Here is a 17,294-nt window from a genome sequence, read left to right on the forward strand (position 1 = left end):
GGGTGGCTTCCAAGTTCATTATTCCTTAAAAATGAGGCTTTGTAAAGAGGTTCTTGTTTTTCTCTTTACACAAACATACACAGGTTTGTGAGGATGTTGCATTGGTACCAATATACTGTAGATTTATTATTCTAAAGTCAGGGCTAAAGTAAATACTCCTGCATTGAAAGTTTTCTTTTGAAGCGATTTTTTTAAATGTTCAAATGTTTAAACAAAAGGGTGTGGCCTATGTCCTCATATGGTACGCAAGTTATCAAACACACACACACCTTAAATATTCAAACTCCCATACACATACACACACAAAAAAAAAACATTTCTTTCTTTTTTCATTTATTGAACGATTTAACATAATAACATATACAATATACTCCTGAGATGCCAACAGAACTGTAGGACAGTGAAAGAAAAGAAAAAACAACAAATAATGAGCCAGCAGCTTCAAGAAGGAATTGCAGCTCTGGACTGATGCTTAGAAGACATCCACAGGCAGTCTGGATTCTCACCAGCAGGGGCTTGTAACTCATAACTCGGCAGCAATCCAGAGTCCAGAAGAAAGGTGGAGAACCAACTGTTCCTCATTAGAAGGGATTGTTCATTTGACCTCTAATTCCGCATCAGCTATTTAACATGGGATTGGGTATTGAGGAAAAGAAGGTCCCTGTTTTTTTTTTTTAGTATTACAATATTACAATGGAGGGAATGGACACCTTTCAAAAGGTCTCAACCAAAATCCAAGAAAGTGTCCCTCTTTTTAGGTGTGGATGATCAGTTGCTTTGAAGGGATTCTGTTTGTGTCATTGACAACATACAGTTGAAAAGTTAATGGCTTTGAAAGATACCCTCCAGTTCTCCACGGAGGGTCTTAGTGTCCATTGGTCTCTGCGGCTGAGACAGAGGCAGGTGTTGATGACCTGGAGGCGGTCGTGGTGATCTTCTCCAGTGCTGGGCTGGCCGTAGCCACGCTGTCTGGGAACTTGCCCGCTGCCCTGCCTGGCACTGCGGAGGGGGGTTTGGGTTGCGCCTGGAGTCCTGGGCTGCAGATCAGGTGGTGCCTCTCCCAGTCCTTGTGCTGACAGAATGAGCCGCAATAACGGGCCGCGTTGCAGCCGCTGCAGGTTTCACTGGCTTTGCGACCGCAGTTCCAGCAGCTCTGAAAACACAACAAGGAAAGCTACGTCAGTCTGTACCCCTTTTAGGAAAGTTTAAAGAACCCTTTTCTCTTACCCATCATATACTAGAGACAGAGGGCTAGTTTTTTCACAATGCAGCAGGGAAATCTAGTTCAGACAGAACTGGACTCTGGTAGCAGCATTACCGAACACCCACCTCGCTGGAATCTTCCTGCTCGTTGATGACCTGGATGGCGTCCTTGGTGGCCTGGCGCTTGGCCTCTGCCAGGGTCTTCTCCATCCTGGCTCTCTCCACAGTGACCAGCTCGAGGGCCTTCTGCTCAGCCTCTGCCACGGCTTTCTGCACCTCACCCATGGCCTGCCGCTTCACCTCATTCACCGCCTCCTCTGCACAGGGAGAAACTACCGTCAGGACAAGCCGGTGCGACACACTGAATTTATTACCCCTCCGTGACATTTTGGGCCAGATTTAGAAAACTCTTGCTTGATTTAAAAAAAAATAATAATTGTGGAATAAAACTCAAAAATATCTCATTCATTTTAGGTCACTTCTTTCCAGTTTAAGAACAGAACAGTTTTCATTGTTATAATAAAAAAAAAAAAAAAAAAGAGAGAAAATCTGGCCAAGCAGGATTTCACACTTGTCTACCCCGCTTTAGCCATTTTGTAGATAAACCCTGTGCACTCAAGGCAGCTGATATAATCCCAGGGAATTTTATTTCTGGTTGCCTATTTTAACTAAGTCTCCTTTTGTCATGTTTTTTTATTATAGGAGATGTAGACGCTCTCATTTCATTATACAAAGGCCCCTTTCTGAGCCTTTGGCTTGAAAAGGGCTTTTAGCGGTCAGAGGCACTCAGCAGGGAGCCACGGCAGTTGACTAATCCACGTTTGATTTATTTGTATTATTTCTCTTTTCCGGGAATGTTAATCCTGAACAGTACAGCAGCCATACACCGCAATTTAAGTTCTTACCAGCTTTTCTCCAGATCTCATCCGGGACGTAACCAGACCGGGGTGTGAACTGGGAATCTGTGAAAAGAGAATACACACTTTAGACACATTGCACATTACTGTTCATGCACTTTAGTTCTGTTTCAACGCCTTTTTTGTTAGTATTGAATATTTTTGTCTTGTTACATTGCACATTATTAATCACATCTCTATGCTGACCACTAGAGGGCCCAGGCTGTCTTGAACTGAAGGCAGCAGGGGATGAAAGTCAATCATTTTAACAAAACATTATTTTTTTTTTTTTTACAAAACAATAAACGTGTATCTGTATCAAGGTATTATATTTTAAGAAATGAAGTAGGTAGAATTTAATTGAACTGAGTGCAAATTGCAGAGTAAATCGATTAAATACAAATAGGGGCAGTTTTAGGCACACACAGCTCATGCAATTGCATGGGGCCCCAGACAGCAAGGGGCCCCTGTTGTTGTGACTCAGTATTAAAAAAACTTATATTCACCTCAAGTCTGCACCAGAATTAATGACTTATTAGCCATTTCACGCCACAAACCATAAACAACAACGTGTCGGGTTTAAAGCCGTGCGCAAGTTCATTTCAGTATGTGTCACGTAGTTACCCACAATCTAAGCTACCAATGGTAAGACATTTAAACATTAACTCATTTTGACATGTGAGGAGAACGCACACGTAGGGCTGCGTGTTTGAATGAACCTGGAAACAAATTAAAATAAATGCGTTTCCAGCCGATGTATCGTCCTCTTGTGATGCTCAACTACATCTACAAGTGAAATCTGCTGGACGTGTATCCTAACCTCAGCATTATTGACTTGCGTCTGCTTTTGACTGTGTCTGTCACAGTAGCGTCAGCAGAGAGAAGCTGTTCTTGCCTGAACGTGAAATTAATTAAAAAAAACAATTTACTTTCTACAATGTTGCAGGGATGTTTGACTGGACTAGGGTAGATATCTATCGTGCTGAAAATTGGATTATTCAGCTAGAATTAAAGACTTTGTCACTTTGAAAGCATGAAAGGTTCCTTTCTAACTGTCTCTGACTTCTTTTTTGCAGATTGCTGTAATAAAATGCAAATCATTTAATAGCGTCCTTGTTCATGGTGTCATAGCGCAGTATTACTGGTAAGAATAGGGGCCCTGGAATCAAGCTTCGCATGGGGCCACTGTGGGACAAACTGCGCCACTGCAGAGGGGTGTCCAATCATGGTCCAGGAGAGCCATTTCACTCCAGGTTTAACAGGCAAAATATTATAATTAACAACTTCAGGGTCTGGATTGAGGTTTAATTGGTTCAATTACACAATTTAGAACACAGACCAGGAGTGGAAGAGTCAGCTTGGGACAGCCCTGAAATAGGAGACAGTGTTTGTGTGGATCTTACCGCTGTCTCCCCCCCCGCGGGGGCTGCTCTGCTTGGAGGGGGTGCTCTTCCTCTCCTCCTCGTGCTCACTGGAACGCCTCCTCCAGTAGTGCATCTCCTCGCGGTCTGCCTCCTGGCAGCGGCGCAGCACTGCGATGGAGCGCCGCGTCTTCTCCACCATGTCCACGATGCAGTTCAGCACCTGTATGAGGGACACAGAGAGGGCCATCAGTCACAGTGAGATACACAGAGACTGGCAGACAGATGGAAGCAAACACACAAGATGCTAGTCACAGCCAGAAAGACGTGGGGTCTGATTTTTAAAGCTAAACTAATGTGTTCTGAAACTGTGTTTCAAGTGAATTTTTTATTCATAAGGAGGTTAATGTTATTTTTTTTATATTTTTTTGTGATGCAGGTTTTGTGTTTGTATGGTTAATATAATAATAACTCAAAGCTTTCCACAGTCTTGACACCTTCACAACCTTTGAAAAAAAAATTCTGGTCAAAATTGTAGACACAGAAACGAAGAACAGATAAAGTTAGTAACAGACACAGATAGCATTAGATAACGTGAAATAGCTTTGCGTTAGTGTACAAGATACTGTACACTACCCTTCAGCAAGTATTTGTTACAAAAACTAGTTTGCAAAACTCACGTCAAATGTGTGTTTACACAGCATGTGGAAAAAAACCCCATCTAAAACATGCAAGGTTGCAGGGGTAACACAAGTGAAAAAACAGGCAGTCATTAAGGGGTTAAATTACATTTTGCACTCCTTGTTCTGTCCTGCCCTTGGCGAAAACAACAGGCCTTACATGATCGAGGTGTCTCCACTCATCCGCCCACTCTCGCTCTGTCAGCCTGTGGTCCATTGGCTCTTCGCGATAGCCCCCGTTTGTGCCTGAAAAAAAAAATACAATAATGGGGAAAAAAAGTGTTTAAACTCAGTCAGTTAAATAAACAAAAACTACACACTCAGGAGGAGCGATGTTTATTCATGATATCTGCCCCCTATAACACGATGCAGCACTATTGTCGCAAAGACTCTGCTCATGCCAAGATACACAGCTTGTCTGGAACGGTCTGGTCTGGAATTCATCACCCAGGATCTCCAGGTGCCTAGGATGGGCTCAGAACTGCTCCGCTATATTGTCTGCTACTGTGGCTGCACAGTGCAGCCGATTACCCTGCACAGTATAACTCAATTAGGGACCCACACAAGGACTGCAGCTTTCCAGGAGGTCTTGATGAAGGACAGACACTGATCGGCATAAAATGTGTTGGACAATCAACATCTGGAAGTCAGCTGGCATAATTTTCTTTTGAAAGCAGCAGCCTAGGCGGCATTCCGTCAGGGAGTCGCCAGGGCTGGAGAATGCCAGCCACGTCTCAGCAGCAGTCTGGGCTGATAAGTGGATGTGACGCTATGCTTGAAGATCTTTAATGAAAACAGCTGCAATCTGGGTTTCATCCACTCATTCCTGAGCTGAGGTTTCTAACAGCAGCGGACACAAAAGTGCTTTTGATCACAAAGCCCTTTTCTAAAACTAGTAAATGCGTTGCTACCCATTCACCTACTGTGAAACTGTTTTTCTACAAGCCAGAATAGAAATGAAATATTTTCTCGTTTTGTTTGGGTGCATGAGATTTATAAAATATCCATCCCTTGATTTTTCAACTTCAGTAATTATTTACTAGGCTTACTAACTAAATATACTTTAACCACTGCGGTCACTCCTAAAGGCTCTGAAACAAGATCCCCTTTTTCAGGGATTGAAGACCCAAATTCCCCTCCCCTCCCCTCTTACCTGGATGGCGTGGCCGCTCTTTGACGTCTCGGACCTCTAGGAGGCGCTGGGGGTCCCGGTAGTTGTGCGGGCCGGTGACGTCCTCCAGGGCGTAGTGCTGCAGGGGGGGAGGTGTGGGGTGGTGCTGAGTGTTCAGTGGGAGGGGCACCGGCAGGGCGGGGCTGTGGCGGGGGGCAGGGCTGATTGTGCAGATGCGTTTGGCCGGGGGCTCCATGGCGACAGGTACCCGCTCATGAAACCCGTTCTCTTTACCTCTGAACAAGAAACAAAAACCCACTGTTAACACCAGGCTTCAGCTGACACGAGATGTCATTTATAACAAAAGATAATTCCTTACACAATTTTAAAACGGCTGTTTCTAAAGGCAGTGGGATCAATGGAGTAGTGGGATCTGGCCTCACCTGTCAGGGCTGCGTCTCTTGCCGTTCTCGTTGGTCTCCAGCAGCAGCTCCGAGGAGTCAGGGGGGGAGGCCATGGTGGTGCTGAGCAGCAGGTGCTCATGCTGGGACAGGTACTGCGCTGGGGTCTGTTTGGCAGCCCGGGCACAGTGCAGGAGCTCCCTCTGTAGGAGGGGCAGGTTAGCCTGCAGGTGGAAACACATAGGAGTGAATCTCTTGGATCATGCCAGCCAAATTGGATTCTGCATTCGTTCCAGCGGAGTATGCCCACTAGGCTTAGTTTACCGCACCCCGAAGAAATTGCATTAAATGGAAATTGCATTAAAATACCAGTAATATCCAAATTATAAAGGAAACACTTACATTTAGGGATCCGCTAAAAGTAAGTAAGTATATACACTTACATTTAGTGATCCGCTAAGAGTATATACAGTCTATAAACATGTTACTTGTTATGCTAATAACAGTTGTAGATTATAATTCGAAATAATCCCAATTACAATGCACTTTTGATATCAGTTTGTACTCCAACATGTTATAATAGTGTTATACAGTAATCTGTTGCGTATCCGCCCTAACTGTTTATCCACCATGATCAAGCTCTTCAGCAACGTTACTTTATTATTGAACATTAAAGTTTAGTTCAGGAGATCGTAAATCAACGTTTTCGTACACTGTGTTGTATGTGCTCTGTGCGCTCCCATTGCTGATAGTGTCACATGAGCTGTTCAGTGTGTTGATATGTAAATAAATCCTGTTTGCCTGTGGGGCGTATCAACTTTAACCTCCGTCTCAATCTCCTGCCTGTCACTCAGCAGCAAATGCACGCACCCACACGGCAGACGGCTAACCTGTCACAAGCATTAAAACCCTGTATCTTTCTAAACAAGGGATTTAGGAGAGCTCCCCAATAAAAGCTGAATCTCAAAACAATAATTGTGTGAATATACTATTGTTACAGCTGTGTATAATGGTATTTAAAACAGGATTCATTTATCTGACTTTTTACATATCCGCCCTTACTCTGGTCCCACCGCGACGGATTACTGTAAATGAAATTTATATTTATATTTACCACATCTATCTGATCTCTAAACTAAAGTGCTTACAGTTCTTTCCTCTGGCACATAGGGTTATTAAAAGGTTTGGTTCTGGACCATTTAGGTGGCGTACTTTTCTCTTGACGCCTCCACAATGTTTTAAGTTACAGTATGAATAAATAAAGCACACTGCATGCAAGACTCCTGAGGGAACAGCCACTGTGCGTCCAAGCAACTCATTAATTCTGTTCACATAAAATATCGTTGGTGGGTTGTTGTTTTTTTATTCTCTTCCAGCTTCAATTTGTGACATACTGCAGGCTTGAGCTGAGAGGATACGGATGATGGCATAATGAAAAGCAGGCCCCAGTGTGCATAATTACACCCACTTCCTCGTTCTCCAGTTAATGCCTCCTTGCATATGCTGCTTGTCATTTAGCCGTCTTCCGCGGGCGGAAGCAAGTTTTAAGGCGCCCTTGAAGCTGAATGCCTGCATTAATGCGATATGGATTCCACATGGCTTTGTGCCCTCTTAAAGAAAACGACGGCTTTATAGTCATGTATCACACTTCCGAGCTTTTGGAGCAAGACGCTGAGAAAGGGCTTCACACTGGAATGCAGAGCAAGAACCTAATAAATAATACACTGAATCGAAAGACAGCGTACATCAGTGTGGGTTCAGTGGCATCGGCACTCCATATAAATATTCAACTATGTTTCAATGTATCTGAGCAAGCTGCCGAATTTAAGATAGCCATTAATCTATGCACCTCAGAGAATATTATATCCTTGGTGTTGGGCTGGGTTTAACATTTAATGACTACCATTCCTTGGGCTTGTAACCCAGTCTTTTTAGTTGCTGGTTTTGTTCTGTTAGTTTGGCTTCAAGGTCCCCCCTCTAGAGCAGAGTCGTACCTTTAAAAAGGGGATCACAAAGGGCCGGAGTGGAAAATTGGTTGCTTCTTGAAGTCTGCCGTGGAATTCTTCTATCGTAACCGTGGAATTCTACAGGGAAGCAGCACAGAAACGGTGTTCAGTGTAATGTGACACATTTCTAGAAACTAAACTAAAACAATATGCCTTGGATTAGTGAGCGTTAGCCAACAAACACGGTCAGATGAAACACTGCTGAAGAAGTAAACACAGCAGCCTCGTTTTAGATCAAATGAAAAAAAAAAAACTTAGATAATTATACTGTCCCACTGGCAGCATTTATTTTCTTGTTTATTTTAGTTATTATTTTATATCAAATCAAAAATCATTATGTGGGATATGATTATCTTAGTAAAATAATATTTGTTTGCTGTTTAAGTTAAGTCCTGAGTAGCACTTATTACAAAACAGCAAACAACATACATTTTTCTAACATAGGTCCGTATAAAACTATGTGTTGATGGAATTCAGGTAATATAGCTCCAATATTAAAAACCAGAATTAAACACATAACATTAACTGCAGTCGTTCAACTTGTACTGTTTAATGATTTAGCAGTTCAGTGTAAACGTTGCACTGGACAAAAAAATATTTGACCCGTTTCTACTTATTACTGTTGTTGAACAGAAGAGCCCATCTAGGGGGCTGGAAGGCCTGTGCTCACCACGAGTGCCAGCACCAGGTTGCGGACACTCTCCCCGATCTCTGGTGAGATGTCATTGCCAAACTGCTGCAGCGTGGTGAGGAAACGTTTCAGCTTGCTCAGCTGCCGGGCTCCGCAGGTGGCAGGGAGCTGCTGATTGGCCAGTGAGGAGGAGGAAGAGGATGAAGGTCCGTTACTGAACCTCTGAGGAGGGGAGGGCACTCCGTTCAGCGTGGGAGGGGAGTGGTTGATCCCATTGGTCACTGCCAGGAACAAAGCAAACGGTGAACGAATTTAAACCATGCAAACACAAAAAATATATATTTATCTCGATAAGGAAAATCGGCAATGGGTTTCAGCTATACACTGGTTTTTACGTATTTCCATATTGAAAAACACATTTTAAACTCAAACCAAAAATGAATGTCACGCCTTGTGGCTATATCACGTTTACATTTGTGGCAAGACTAAATTAAGCATTTCTTTAATTATGTTTTTTCAATAAATGCCCTGTAGAATTCCGCTGCAATACTCTACTCCGGTTGTTAACTGAAAGGGCACAAAGTAGTAAAACAACCCTTTGCAGCGCACCACACAGGCAGTCCCCGAGACACTTACGTGCTGTGGAGGAGAAGGACGCTGGCCTGGGCCCGCTGGGGTTGATGGGTGGCAGGGGTGGCATTGCGGAGGGTATGGATCGGGAGTGGACTTTGACCTCCACAGGAGAACCGGGCATTGCAGGGTTCTTCTTCTCTCCACTGTCTGTGAGAAAGCAGAGCGAGAGCTCCGGTTAACCCTGGTATCAATCTTTGAAATCAAAGCAGCAGATACACAAGTAGACTATAAACTGGCCCTGACCTGGGCACTACACTAGTTATTTCATACATAACTTCAAGAGGTTCAAAGCAACACCGAAATATCATTCATCTGTTGTATTTTACTCTATTATACCCAATGCTTGTGTGAATTAATTCACAATACAGTATTTTACATTTCTATATAGGACACATTCATTTACAGACAGAGTGAAAACAATCTGTTTTTGCCCATAGGATAATTACAGCATTATTAGGCACAGTATGATCATTTGGTTTGCCACCTTGGTATAATTTCTCACACAAACAGACACACTCAATACAAACACTGAAATCGCATCACGCTGAAATTGAAGGGGCCAGAAATATCACTTGTCCACAACGGGGTTGCAGTAAAGACAGGTGAAGACCAAGCCCCGACTGTGGTAATGAAGAAAAGCTGCTCTGTGGTTAGTGGTTCAGATAATGGGAAGCGAGTAAACAGTGGCACTAAAGCAATCAGAAACCATCGTAACCACAAAACACTCAGCAATCAGCTTGAAGGAGCGCCAACTATTTCCCCATACAGATTGTCTGATCATTTTTGCAGCAGAAGCCCCTTATAGTTGAAACCAAGACCCTTCATGTAGCAGCGATTGTGTAAAATACACCATTCTGGGTCTTCAAGTCCGCTCTCTGAATCAGCCAGATGCTGTCTTGCCCTGAGCACAAGAAACACATTGCAAATGTTCTTAGGAAGTGCTAACCCATTGTGTGAATAGAGGTCTTCTATAGAGTATTGCTTAAGATGATGGGCCGTCAGTCTGGTCTTGGTTTAAAAATACTGCCAATAATACACTAAAAATACTAGTAATACACTTTTCTTAGCAGCAACATTATCTTGCAGAAACACAATCCTTTCTTTAATATCCTTTTCTAAACAGCTGATGGAATATGAACAGTTGCACTGCAGCATTTCGTCTCCAACCATATTGTAGCAGATACGCAGATGAGCACATTGTATCTTTCCTACTAAGCAACTTAGAAATACTAAAGAAACTTCAATTCAGTGACATACGTTTCAACAAATCATTAGGTATTGTATTGCGGATTGTCTTTCATGGAGCACCTGGAAGCTGACTGCACAAGACCTGCACAGCATTTGCACAGACCTTTTACACAAGTATATGTTAAACAGAAGCTTCATGCAGATGGTCTGCAATTTCAATTCAGCCACTGAAAAATGCTAAGGGTTTACATCCTAGTGGTTCTCTCCTATATACAATCTTTCACATAGATGAATCACTAATATTAAAAAAACAACTTATCTATAGGAATGATCTAAATCAAGTCCAATTACAGTCGGCCTTTATCTATATATTAATTCTGCACACAATAAAATACAGTGCAATATGGTCCACATGGCTTTTAACTGTCCATTACACGATTCAAATGTTCCTTCACAGTAGAAGTGCCCCACAGTTAATTAACAAGGCAGTTGGAGAGGCACTGCACCCGACCTTCAGGTCCCCTTGACCCAACACTCCGCCACGGGGAGGCGTTCTGCATTCGCTCCCTCTCCCTGGTGGAGCCGCTTGCTCCTCGCACTGGCCCGTCTCGGATGGCGGTTATCCACCCGTGCGTTTCAAAGGTTGAGCGGTGGTGGACATTGTGCCTCAGCGTCGCATGAGGAGAATTTTGACAGCTTTCCGGCTCATCCATCTGCGTCCCAGCTCGTTTGCAATTGCTGGCTCTTGCCTTTTCACAGTCATGTGGAGCGTACTGCACCGGAGCCAGAGGGTTTCCTCCCATCTTCCCACCTGCTTTGCATTTCAGATAGGGCAGTGCTGCAGAGTCTGCTGTGTCAGTTTTCAAACACAATTGACTGTTTGTGTACATGACCCAAGTTGACTTCAGGAGTGTATTCAAACAGCAACGAGGAGTGCAAAACAGAATTACTAAAGGAAGTATTCTCTAGCAATCCATGAACGATGTCAATACCAGATGCTGAAATGGAATAAGATCTATCTATGAGGATGGTTTAAATAAATGCTGCCAACTATGAGAGACTGACCCAATTCTGTGTCCACCTTGGATAAATATTGATTTAGAATAGCATTTTTACCAATCTAGCCAGCTCCTCTGCGCACCAGCTGTTTCTGATTAATACAGAGTAAACATCATTGTGGAGGGGAAAAAGAGCGCAAGGCTTAGCAATTCAAAAATAAATAAAACTTAGCCTGCTACTGGCTGAAATCCCATATTGCAAAACCACAACTTAAGACTTCAGTTGTTGTTGATCAATGCCAAAAGATGAGCCAGGCTAAAACAAGATTGTGCTCTTCTTTATTTAACAGAATTACGGCAGTACCTGATTAAACTGTAATTATGGCACTGCTACCTTTACAGGTAATGCTAACATTCTAATAATTACAATTGAATCTTGGGGTTCAGCCACACGTTATCTGTTGTTTGTAATAAGAGTTCATATTGTGTTATTCCACACAGTACAAAAGCAGAAGTGACAAGGTAAATTGTGTTTAAAAAGATTTTCAAAAGGCATAGTAAACCTGTGCTGTGTATATATTTGGTAGCAACCTCCAGGGACGGCTCCGGTGTAGCATGTGGTTCCAGTAGCTGTGTGGAATGAATGTGTTGACACACAGCTGGGAGACAGCTCAGGTAAGTCTGCTCCCTCTTTGTTTTCAATATGAAAGATGCCTTTTTTTTCTCACTCCAGTACGGAACCCTGTGTTGCCCCTGTGCAAACAACGTTGGTGTTTTAAACTCCCATCGTTTAAACGCGACCATGAAAAGAAGCACAGGGGGATTGGTGCACAGCCCAAGAGTCTGTTCTGATTTATTCAGTGGAAAAGAACAATCTGAGATGGATATCAATGACCTCGGGGTCCCGTTGCCCTTGGTTATCAGTCAAGTTGAGTGGCAGCTTGTGGATCTGTCAGCAAAAAGGACGTCTCCTGCCAAGCGTCTGGCTGACATTATCCGCAACCCAACCAAACTATAAAAAGCGTCCATGTAAACGCCAGTGATCTCAAGGAATCGATGCTATTCATGCGTTAGAGAAATGGCTTTATATCATTGACCAATGTTGTCAGCTACAGGAAAAGGAGCAGATTTATTTTCCCTTGCAGTTGATTGAGGTTGTGTATTTTAAGTACGAGTACATGATTATATAAAAATGAATGAATCTTTATCCTTTTGGGTTTATTAGATTGAGCAGACTTTTTTTTAAAACCAGTCATAATCCAATTCTTACTATTATTCAAAAGTACAATTGCTCTTCAAGACCAGGGCCAATAATGGGTTAAATAATCAACCGCTCTTCTGCAGTCAGTACTGCTGATACACCCCCACCCCACTCCCTGTGCTCTCTACCATATGGATGTAATCGGGCAAAAGCTTGCCAGCTGGGGTCTCCAACAGTCACCTGTGACAGAGAAAAGAGACAGAAGGCTTCAAATTCTTATCCAGGGGAGAGACAATGTGTTGGGGGAAGAAGGGAGAAGAAGGGGGGGCAGGGTACACGAGACACAGTACAAGGCAGAGAGAATGGAGTCCGGCGCTAACAATAAGTGCACCTGGTCTCTGCCTGTCCACATGCACTGACAATAGAAAACATCTGTTCCTAACCCACGTCCCCTCCCCCGCTTCAGTACAAATCATTCTACTCCACTGGCTTACAGCACAGCAACAGGCTAGAGTAGAATCAGTTTACTTTACCCATTTTTTCTTTTCTTGTCAACTTTCCCCCAAATGTGTCGGTTGTCTTAGTTGAATGAATTACATTTGGCTTTCAAAACAGCACATTATAAGGGTGAGTGGAAAATTCAAAAATACATTGTTCCGGTCAAAGCGTTGCTTTTCATTTACAGTATTCCTGTCTACTGCTTTTGCATAAGCTGAGCTTCCTTCCTAGTAAACATTTAACTAAAAGTTTGCAATGACAGTGAACAACAAAATCTTTCTATAGGTTGTCTTTCATTACAGGTGAATGAAATGCATTGTAGCCAGTGCTGTCCACTTTGAACAGGTAGCCTCTAGTCACTGCCAATCAGACTGAAGGGATTAACTATGGGTCAGGCACATACAATTAGTTGTTATTCCTGCAAGGAAATATTTCTCCAACTAATTCCTCCCTGCCATTTCCTACGAGTGTGCGCTTTGCAAGATGTGCTGTTGCTGAAATGATATATATAAAAAAGAAAATCAACGTTCTCCGTCTGTCAATTGTTCTAATCTATACACCATGAAGCTGAACAGCAGTTTGATCCCAGTTCAAGATCAAAATGATCTGCAACATTTTAGAAGTTAGAAGCCCTTTCTATTATTCACCAGCACTTTCAACATACTGTGGACAGTATTCACAAAGTAATGTGGTAAGTGCATTCATCAGGTGCTAATGCTTTCTGAATACAGCCTTGTCTGGCTTAATGCTGTGCTGCTCATTGGCTTAGTGTTTATTTAAAGAGTCACCATTCAATTCTTCTCTATTAAGTACAGCTACTTACCCTGAGTAGCATTAAGTATGCCAATAAATAAGACTATATTGTGTTTGAATATACTCAGCAAGGCACCACAGCACAAACGTATTTTCTCTAACTGGCACACATGGAAGATAAATGAATTTGCACCTAGGCTGCACAGCTGGTCAGAGAGTGAAATCAAGGTGTTTTGGCTTCGTCTCCCAAGCTCAAACCAGAAGGACTCATTGCCTTGAATCATTTATCAATGTGACCTCCAGGGTGGATATTTATCTTGGCTGTAGTCACCGGCTTTGCTTTAGGCTAAAATATTCCAATTGGACTAGATCCCAAGATAAACACCTTCTCTACTTAATGACCAGATTACCCCTGTTGGTATTGTCACAAATGTAGAACAGAAAAACCACAGACATATAACAGACCAAGGAGCAGATTTATTAAGCTCCAGTGTAAAACTAAAAATGTTATAATAAAGGCTCCACAAGCAATGTGTTGTTCTTCAGCTCACACTATTGAAATACTTTTCAAAATATTCTTTTAAGGTTAGAGTGTTTAGAAAATGTTCTATTTTTACATTTTGTAAACGTGAGTTAAGATTCTCTGCTGCCCTCTATGTTAGTTCATATGGTACAGGATTACAATCGAGTAATTGTTAAAGCATTATACGCATCACAAACATACTCAAAGACTGACCCAAAGCAGGGATTCGTCTTTTAATGTGCTACAGATGATTAGCGGCTAATGATCAGTCGCTTAAGCAATGGCCAGGTGAGCAAGAACAGCTTCACAGTAAAGTGGCAGACAATGAGAAACAACAAAGCAGGGCATTAGATAATGAGAGCTCTGCAGGAGGCCGTTGTCAGGGTGATTAACTCCAAGGCCATATAAACCAGGCACACAGAGACTCAGAAACCAGCCTCTTGAAGATAGATGATGGAGCTTTATTATAATGTAGTACTTTATGATCCTCAGAACTAACTCTTTTCACCTAGTCCCCCACCCTGAACCGGGACCCATCTGTTTCCAATACAGCACGCTGGTCCCTACCACTGTTGCTAATGCATGCCATCGTTCATTTGTGCACAATCTGTCACGGTAAATGTAGGAGGCTTTGCTGCGTGGTTACATTTCACTGTTGTTGCTTGCACCTGGAAATAAAATGTCACACACAGCAGGAGGTTAAAGGGTTAATTCCTGCTAGTGAGCAAAATTCAATTGCGCACAACATCAACATTTGCTTTAAAAAATATAACTGATCTGATGATCTAATGACTATTGCAATAATGTGCCATTGTTTTGCAATGTAGGTAAAGCCAAACCTGAAAAAGGGCTTCTCTTCTAGTGAATTACTAGACATGGATACACACAGCAGGGGAACCCCTGATCCAGAACAATGGAGCTGTGGGAGGCAGTCATTACTGGGTGCTTCGTCAAGCCATTAAAAGCTGCAATAAGGGCTAACAGGAATAATATATAAACCATTACTGTAGATTCGAACCACACAATGGAACTGTATAAAAATATATATATATGGTAAAATGGGTTTAAAACATTTTAATACTTATTTATTTCTAATTAAGGATAGGGAAGTTCCCAGACTTTCACTGGTTAAATACTTAGCGACCGAGAGAGAAGGGGTTTACCTTGGAATTCTGCCTCGGGCGATGCTGGCAGCTATATTATCCCAAGCGTGTTGCACAGCCAAGATAAATATCCACCACGGAGGTCATATCTGATAACTGATTTCACCAACGAAACTGCTGTTATACCACAAAGAGCATGGCTTGTACAGCCTGTGAGGAAGGACACTACCAGGTAGGATTACAGAGAACCTTCAGTGACTGTCTGAATCCTGACACATTTAATATTGCAGTCAGACCATCATCACATCTGCTGAGCAAACTTATAGAAATAACTCTCCCCTCTGTCCCATAACCAATAATTGTGATTGAATAAAGAGCGCAAATAAGATTAGCTAACATAAGCAGATACTGCCAGTTCTCATCTAATTGATCTTCTGTACATACTTTCTTCAGATTGGTGTGGTTTATCTATGATGCAACAATCTACCACTACAGCAAAAAGCTGCAAGCTGTCATTCTTGTGCCATTTTCAATAATAAAGTTTGTTGGTCCATTGATGACCATGTATTGACCATGGACAAAAACATGATGGTTCGAAAGGATATAGCAGTAAACATTCAAATGTAAACTAGCTCAGCATCCCCATAGTTTATGCATTGCTGCTGGCAGATCAGGTTCAGTCCACTTGATCTGGATATCAGTGTGCTAACACAGAGCAATTTATATATTATTTTTCAAATTAATTATTATTATTAGTAATTTAGCAGATGCTAAATGGGGCTCATTATTATGTGTCATTTTGACATTTGATTCTCTTTTCACTCTTCTGTCAGTGTTATATTTTTTGACAATATCTTTCATCAGCTTGTTCATTAAAATCGGTTCACAGGAAACCAACAGGGTTTAAACTGGCACAGCGGAGACTAATAAACCAAGCAATTCATAAATGTGGCACCCGCAGATGCCAATCAAACATGACGGACATTAATGCAAATTATTTTTATTGCGTTTATTTCAGAAATGATTTTAGCATTTACATGTCACTGAAACCTCATCATGCAAATGTGAATCTGACAACATGGTCCTCATCTGGGTTTATTCATTATGGGTTTGATTTAAAAGACAAAGATGGGTCTACTTTGATGATGAGCTTAATAGAGGAAACAAGAAAGCTACAGCAATGTTTGCATCGACAATTGTCACCATCATATAAAACCAAATACAGGAACATTTTGTTGAAATGACCTGAAATGGGTTTAAGCTAATACTATAAGCCTCCTTTTTGGACTAGAAATAGAACCTAAAACCAACTGAACAAGCACATGCTGAGCTTATGAAGCTTTTAATAACATACAGTCTTGTCAGAAAAAAAGCCCTTACCTGGATGCCGAAGCAAAGAAAAACAAAGTGAGAAATCTTGAAATATTTCTGCTATAATGGTCTTCTGTTGGGATGGGAATAGATGCACCCCTCCTTCTATCCTCTCTTCTTTCCTAGTATTACTATAATCCAGCCGTTTCTTGCTGCTTTTTCTCTCTCTCTCCACACCTTCATATGTCAGACATGTGTCTGCTCTCCCACATATGCAAGCTCCTCGCTGTCTGAGCGTCTTGTCCGAATCCAGGGAAACACAGATGGGTCCCAGATGGAAAGGGATATCCAAGCAGACCAGCTCTCTCTCTCTCTCGCTCTCTCTCTCGTTTCTCTATTTCCAAGGGCTGCCTGCCAGGCTGATGTCACCCAAGCCACACCCCCCTCCATGGATCCCAGCCAATCTGCTGCTAATCTGTTTAATGTATTTACCGACAGCCTGGTAATTAACATAACTAATTGCTCTGGCACACACAAACAAAACAAAAGCCAAGCCAAATTGTTCCAATCATCACCAACACCCGTGGTCATTTTTTTAAATTTTTATATAAATCGGTTTGAAATCCCTCCTTAGAGATTGTGTGCGCCTCAAGCACGACATGTAATTGAGGGCTTCGGAGTTTTTGATTTACTTATTACAGTCTTCTTACAGTGGATACAATGTTACTGTATTTGCAGTGGGAAATACAAGTTATGAAGATACTGGAAAATGAAAGCGTAAATAGGAACATTAAATT

General features: G+C 42.1%; 1 protein-coding gene across 3 annotated transcripts in view; it reads right to left on the reverse strand.

Annotated features, from left to right (window-relative positions):
• Positions 1 to 649: 649 nt before the first annotated feature.
• Positions 650 to 17,294, reverse strand: part of LOC117428131 (protein CBFA2T2-like) — a 28,356-nt gene continuing 11,711 nt past the window's right edge. The window contains exons 1-11 of one of the 3 annotated variants that reach the window (XM_034046802.3): positions 16,567 to 16,861; positions 8,926 to 9,069; positions 8,329 to 8,570; positions 7,647 to 7,736; positions 5,695 to 5,876; positions 5,294 to 5,547; positions 4,250 to 4,386; positions 3,503 to 3,683; positions 2,109 to 2,165; positions 1,330 to 1,520; positions 650 to 1,153 (exon numbers count right to left, since the gene is read on the reverse strand). In XM_034046802.3, coding sequence (XP_033902693.3) covers positions 866 to 1,153; positions 1,330 to 1,520; positions 2,109 to 2,165; positions 3,503 to 3,683; positions 4,250 to 4,386; positions 5,294 to 5,547; positions 5,695 to 5,876; positions 7,647 to 7,736; positions 8,329 to 8,570; positions 8,926 to 9,043 — 1,740 coding nt within the window. In that variant the 5' untranslated portion in view covers positions 9,044 to 9,069; positions 16,567 to 16,861 and the 3' untranslated portion in view covers positions 650 to 865. Of the gene's footprint in view, positions 1,154 to 1,329; positions 1,521 to 2,108; positions 2,166 to 3,502; positions 3,684 to 4,249; positions 4,387 to 5,293; positions 5,548 to 5,694; positions 5,877 to 7,646; positions 7,737 to 8,328; positions 8,571 to 8,925; positions 9,070 to 16,566; positions 16,862 to 17,294 lie in introns of those variants that run through there. The other 2 variants (XM_034907769.2, XM_034907770.2) reach the window with 2 other exon arrangements.

The sequence above is a fragment of the Acipenser ruthenus genome, chromosome 29, assembly GCF_902713425.1.
Source record: "Acipenser ruthenus chromosome 29, fAciRut3.2 maternal haplotype, whole genome shotgun sequence".
NCBI classification, from domain to species: domain Eukaryota; kingdom Metazoa; phylum Chordata; class Actinopteri; order Acipenseriformes; family Acipenseridae; genus Acipenser; species Acipenser ruthenus.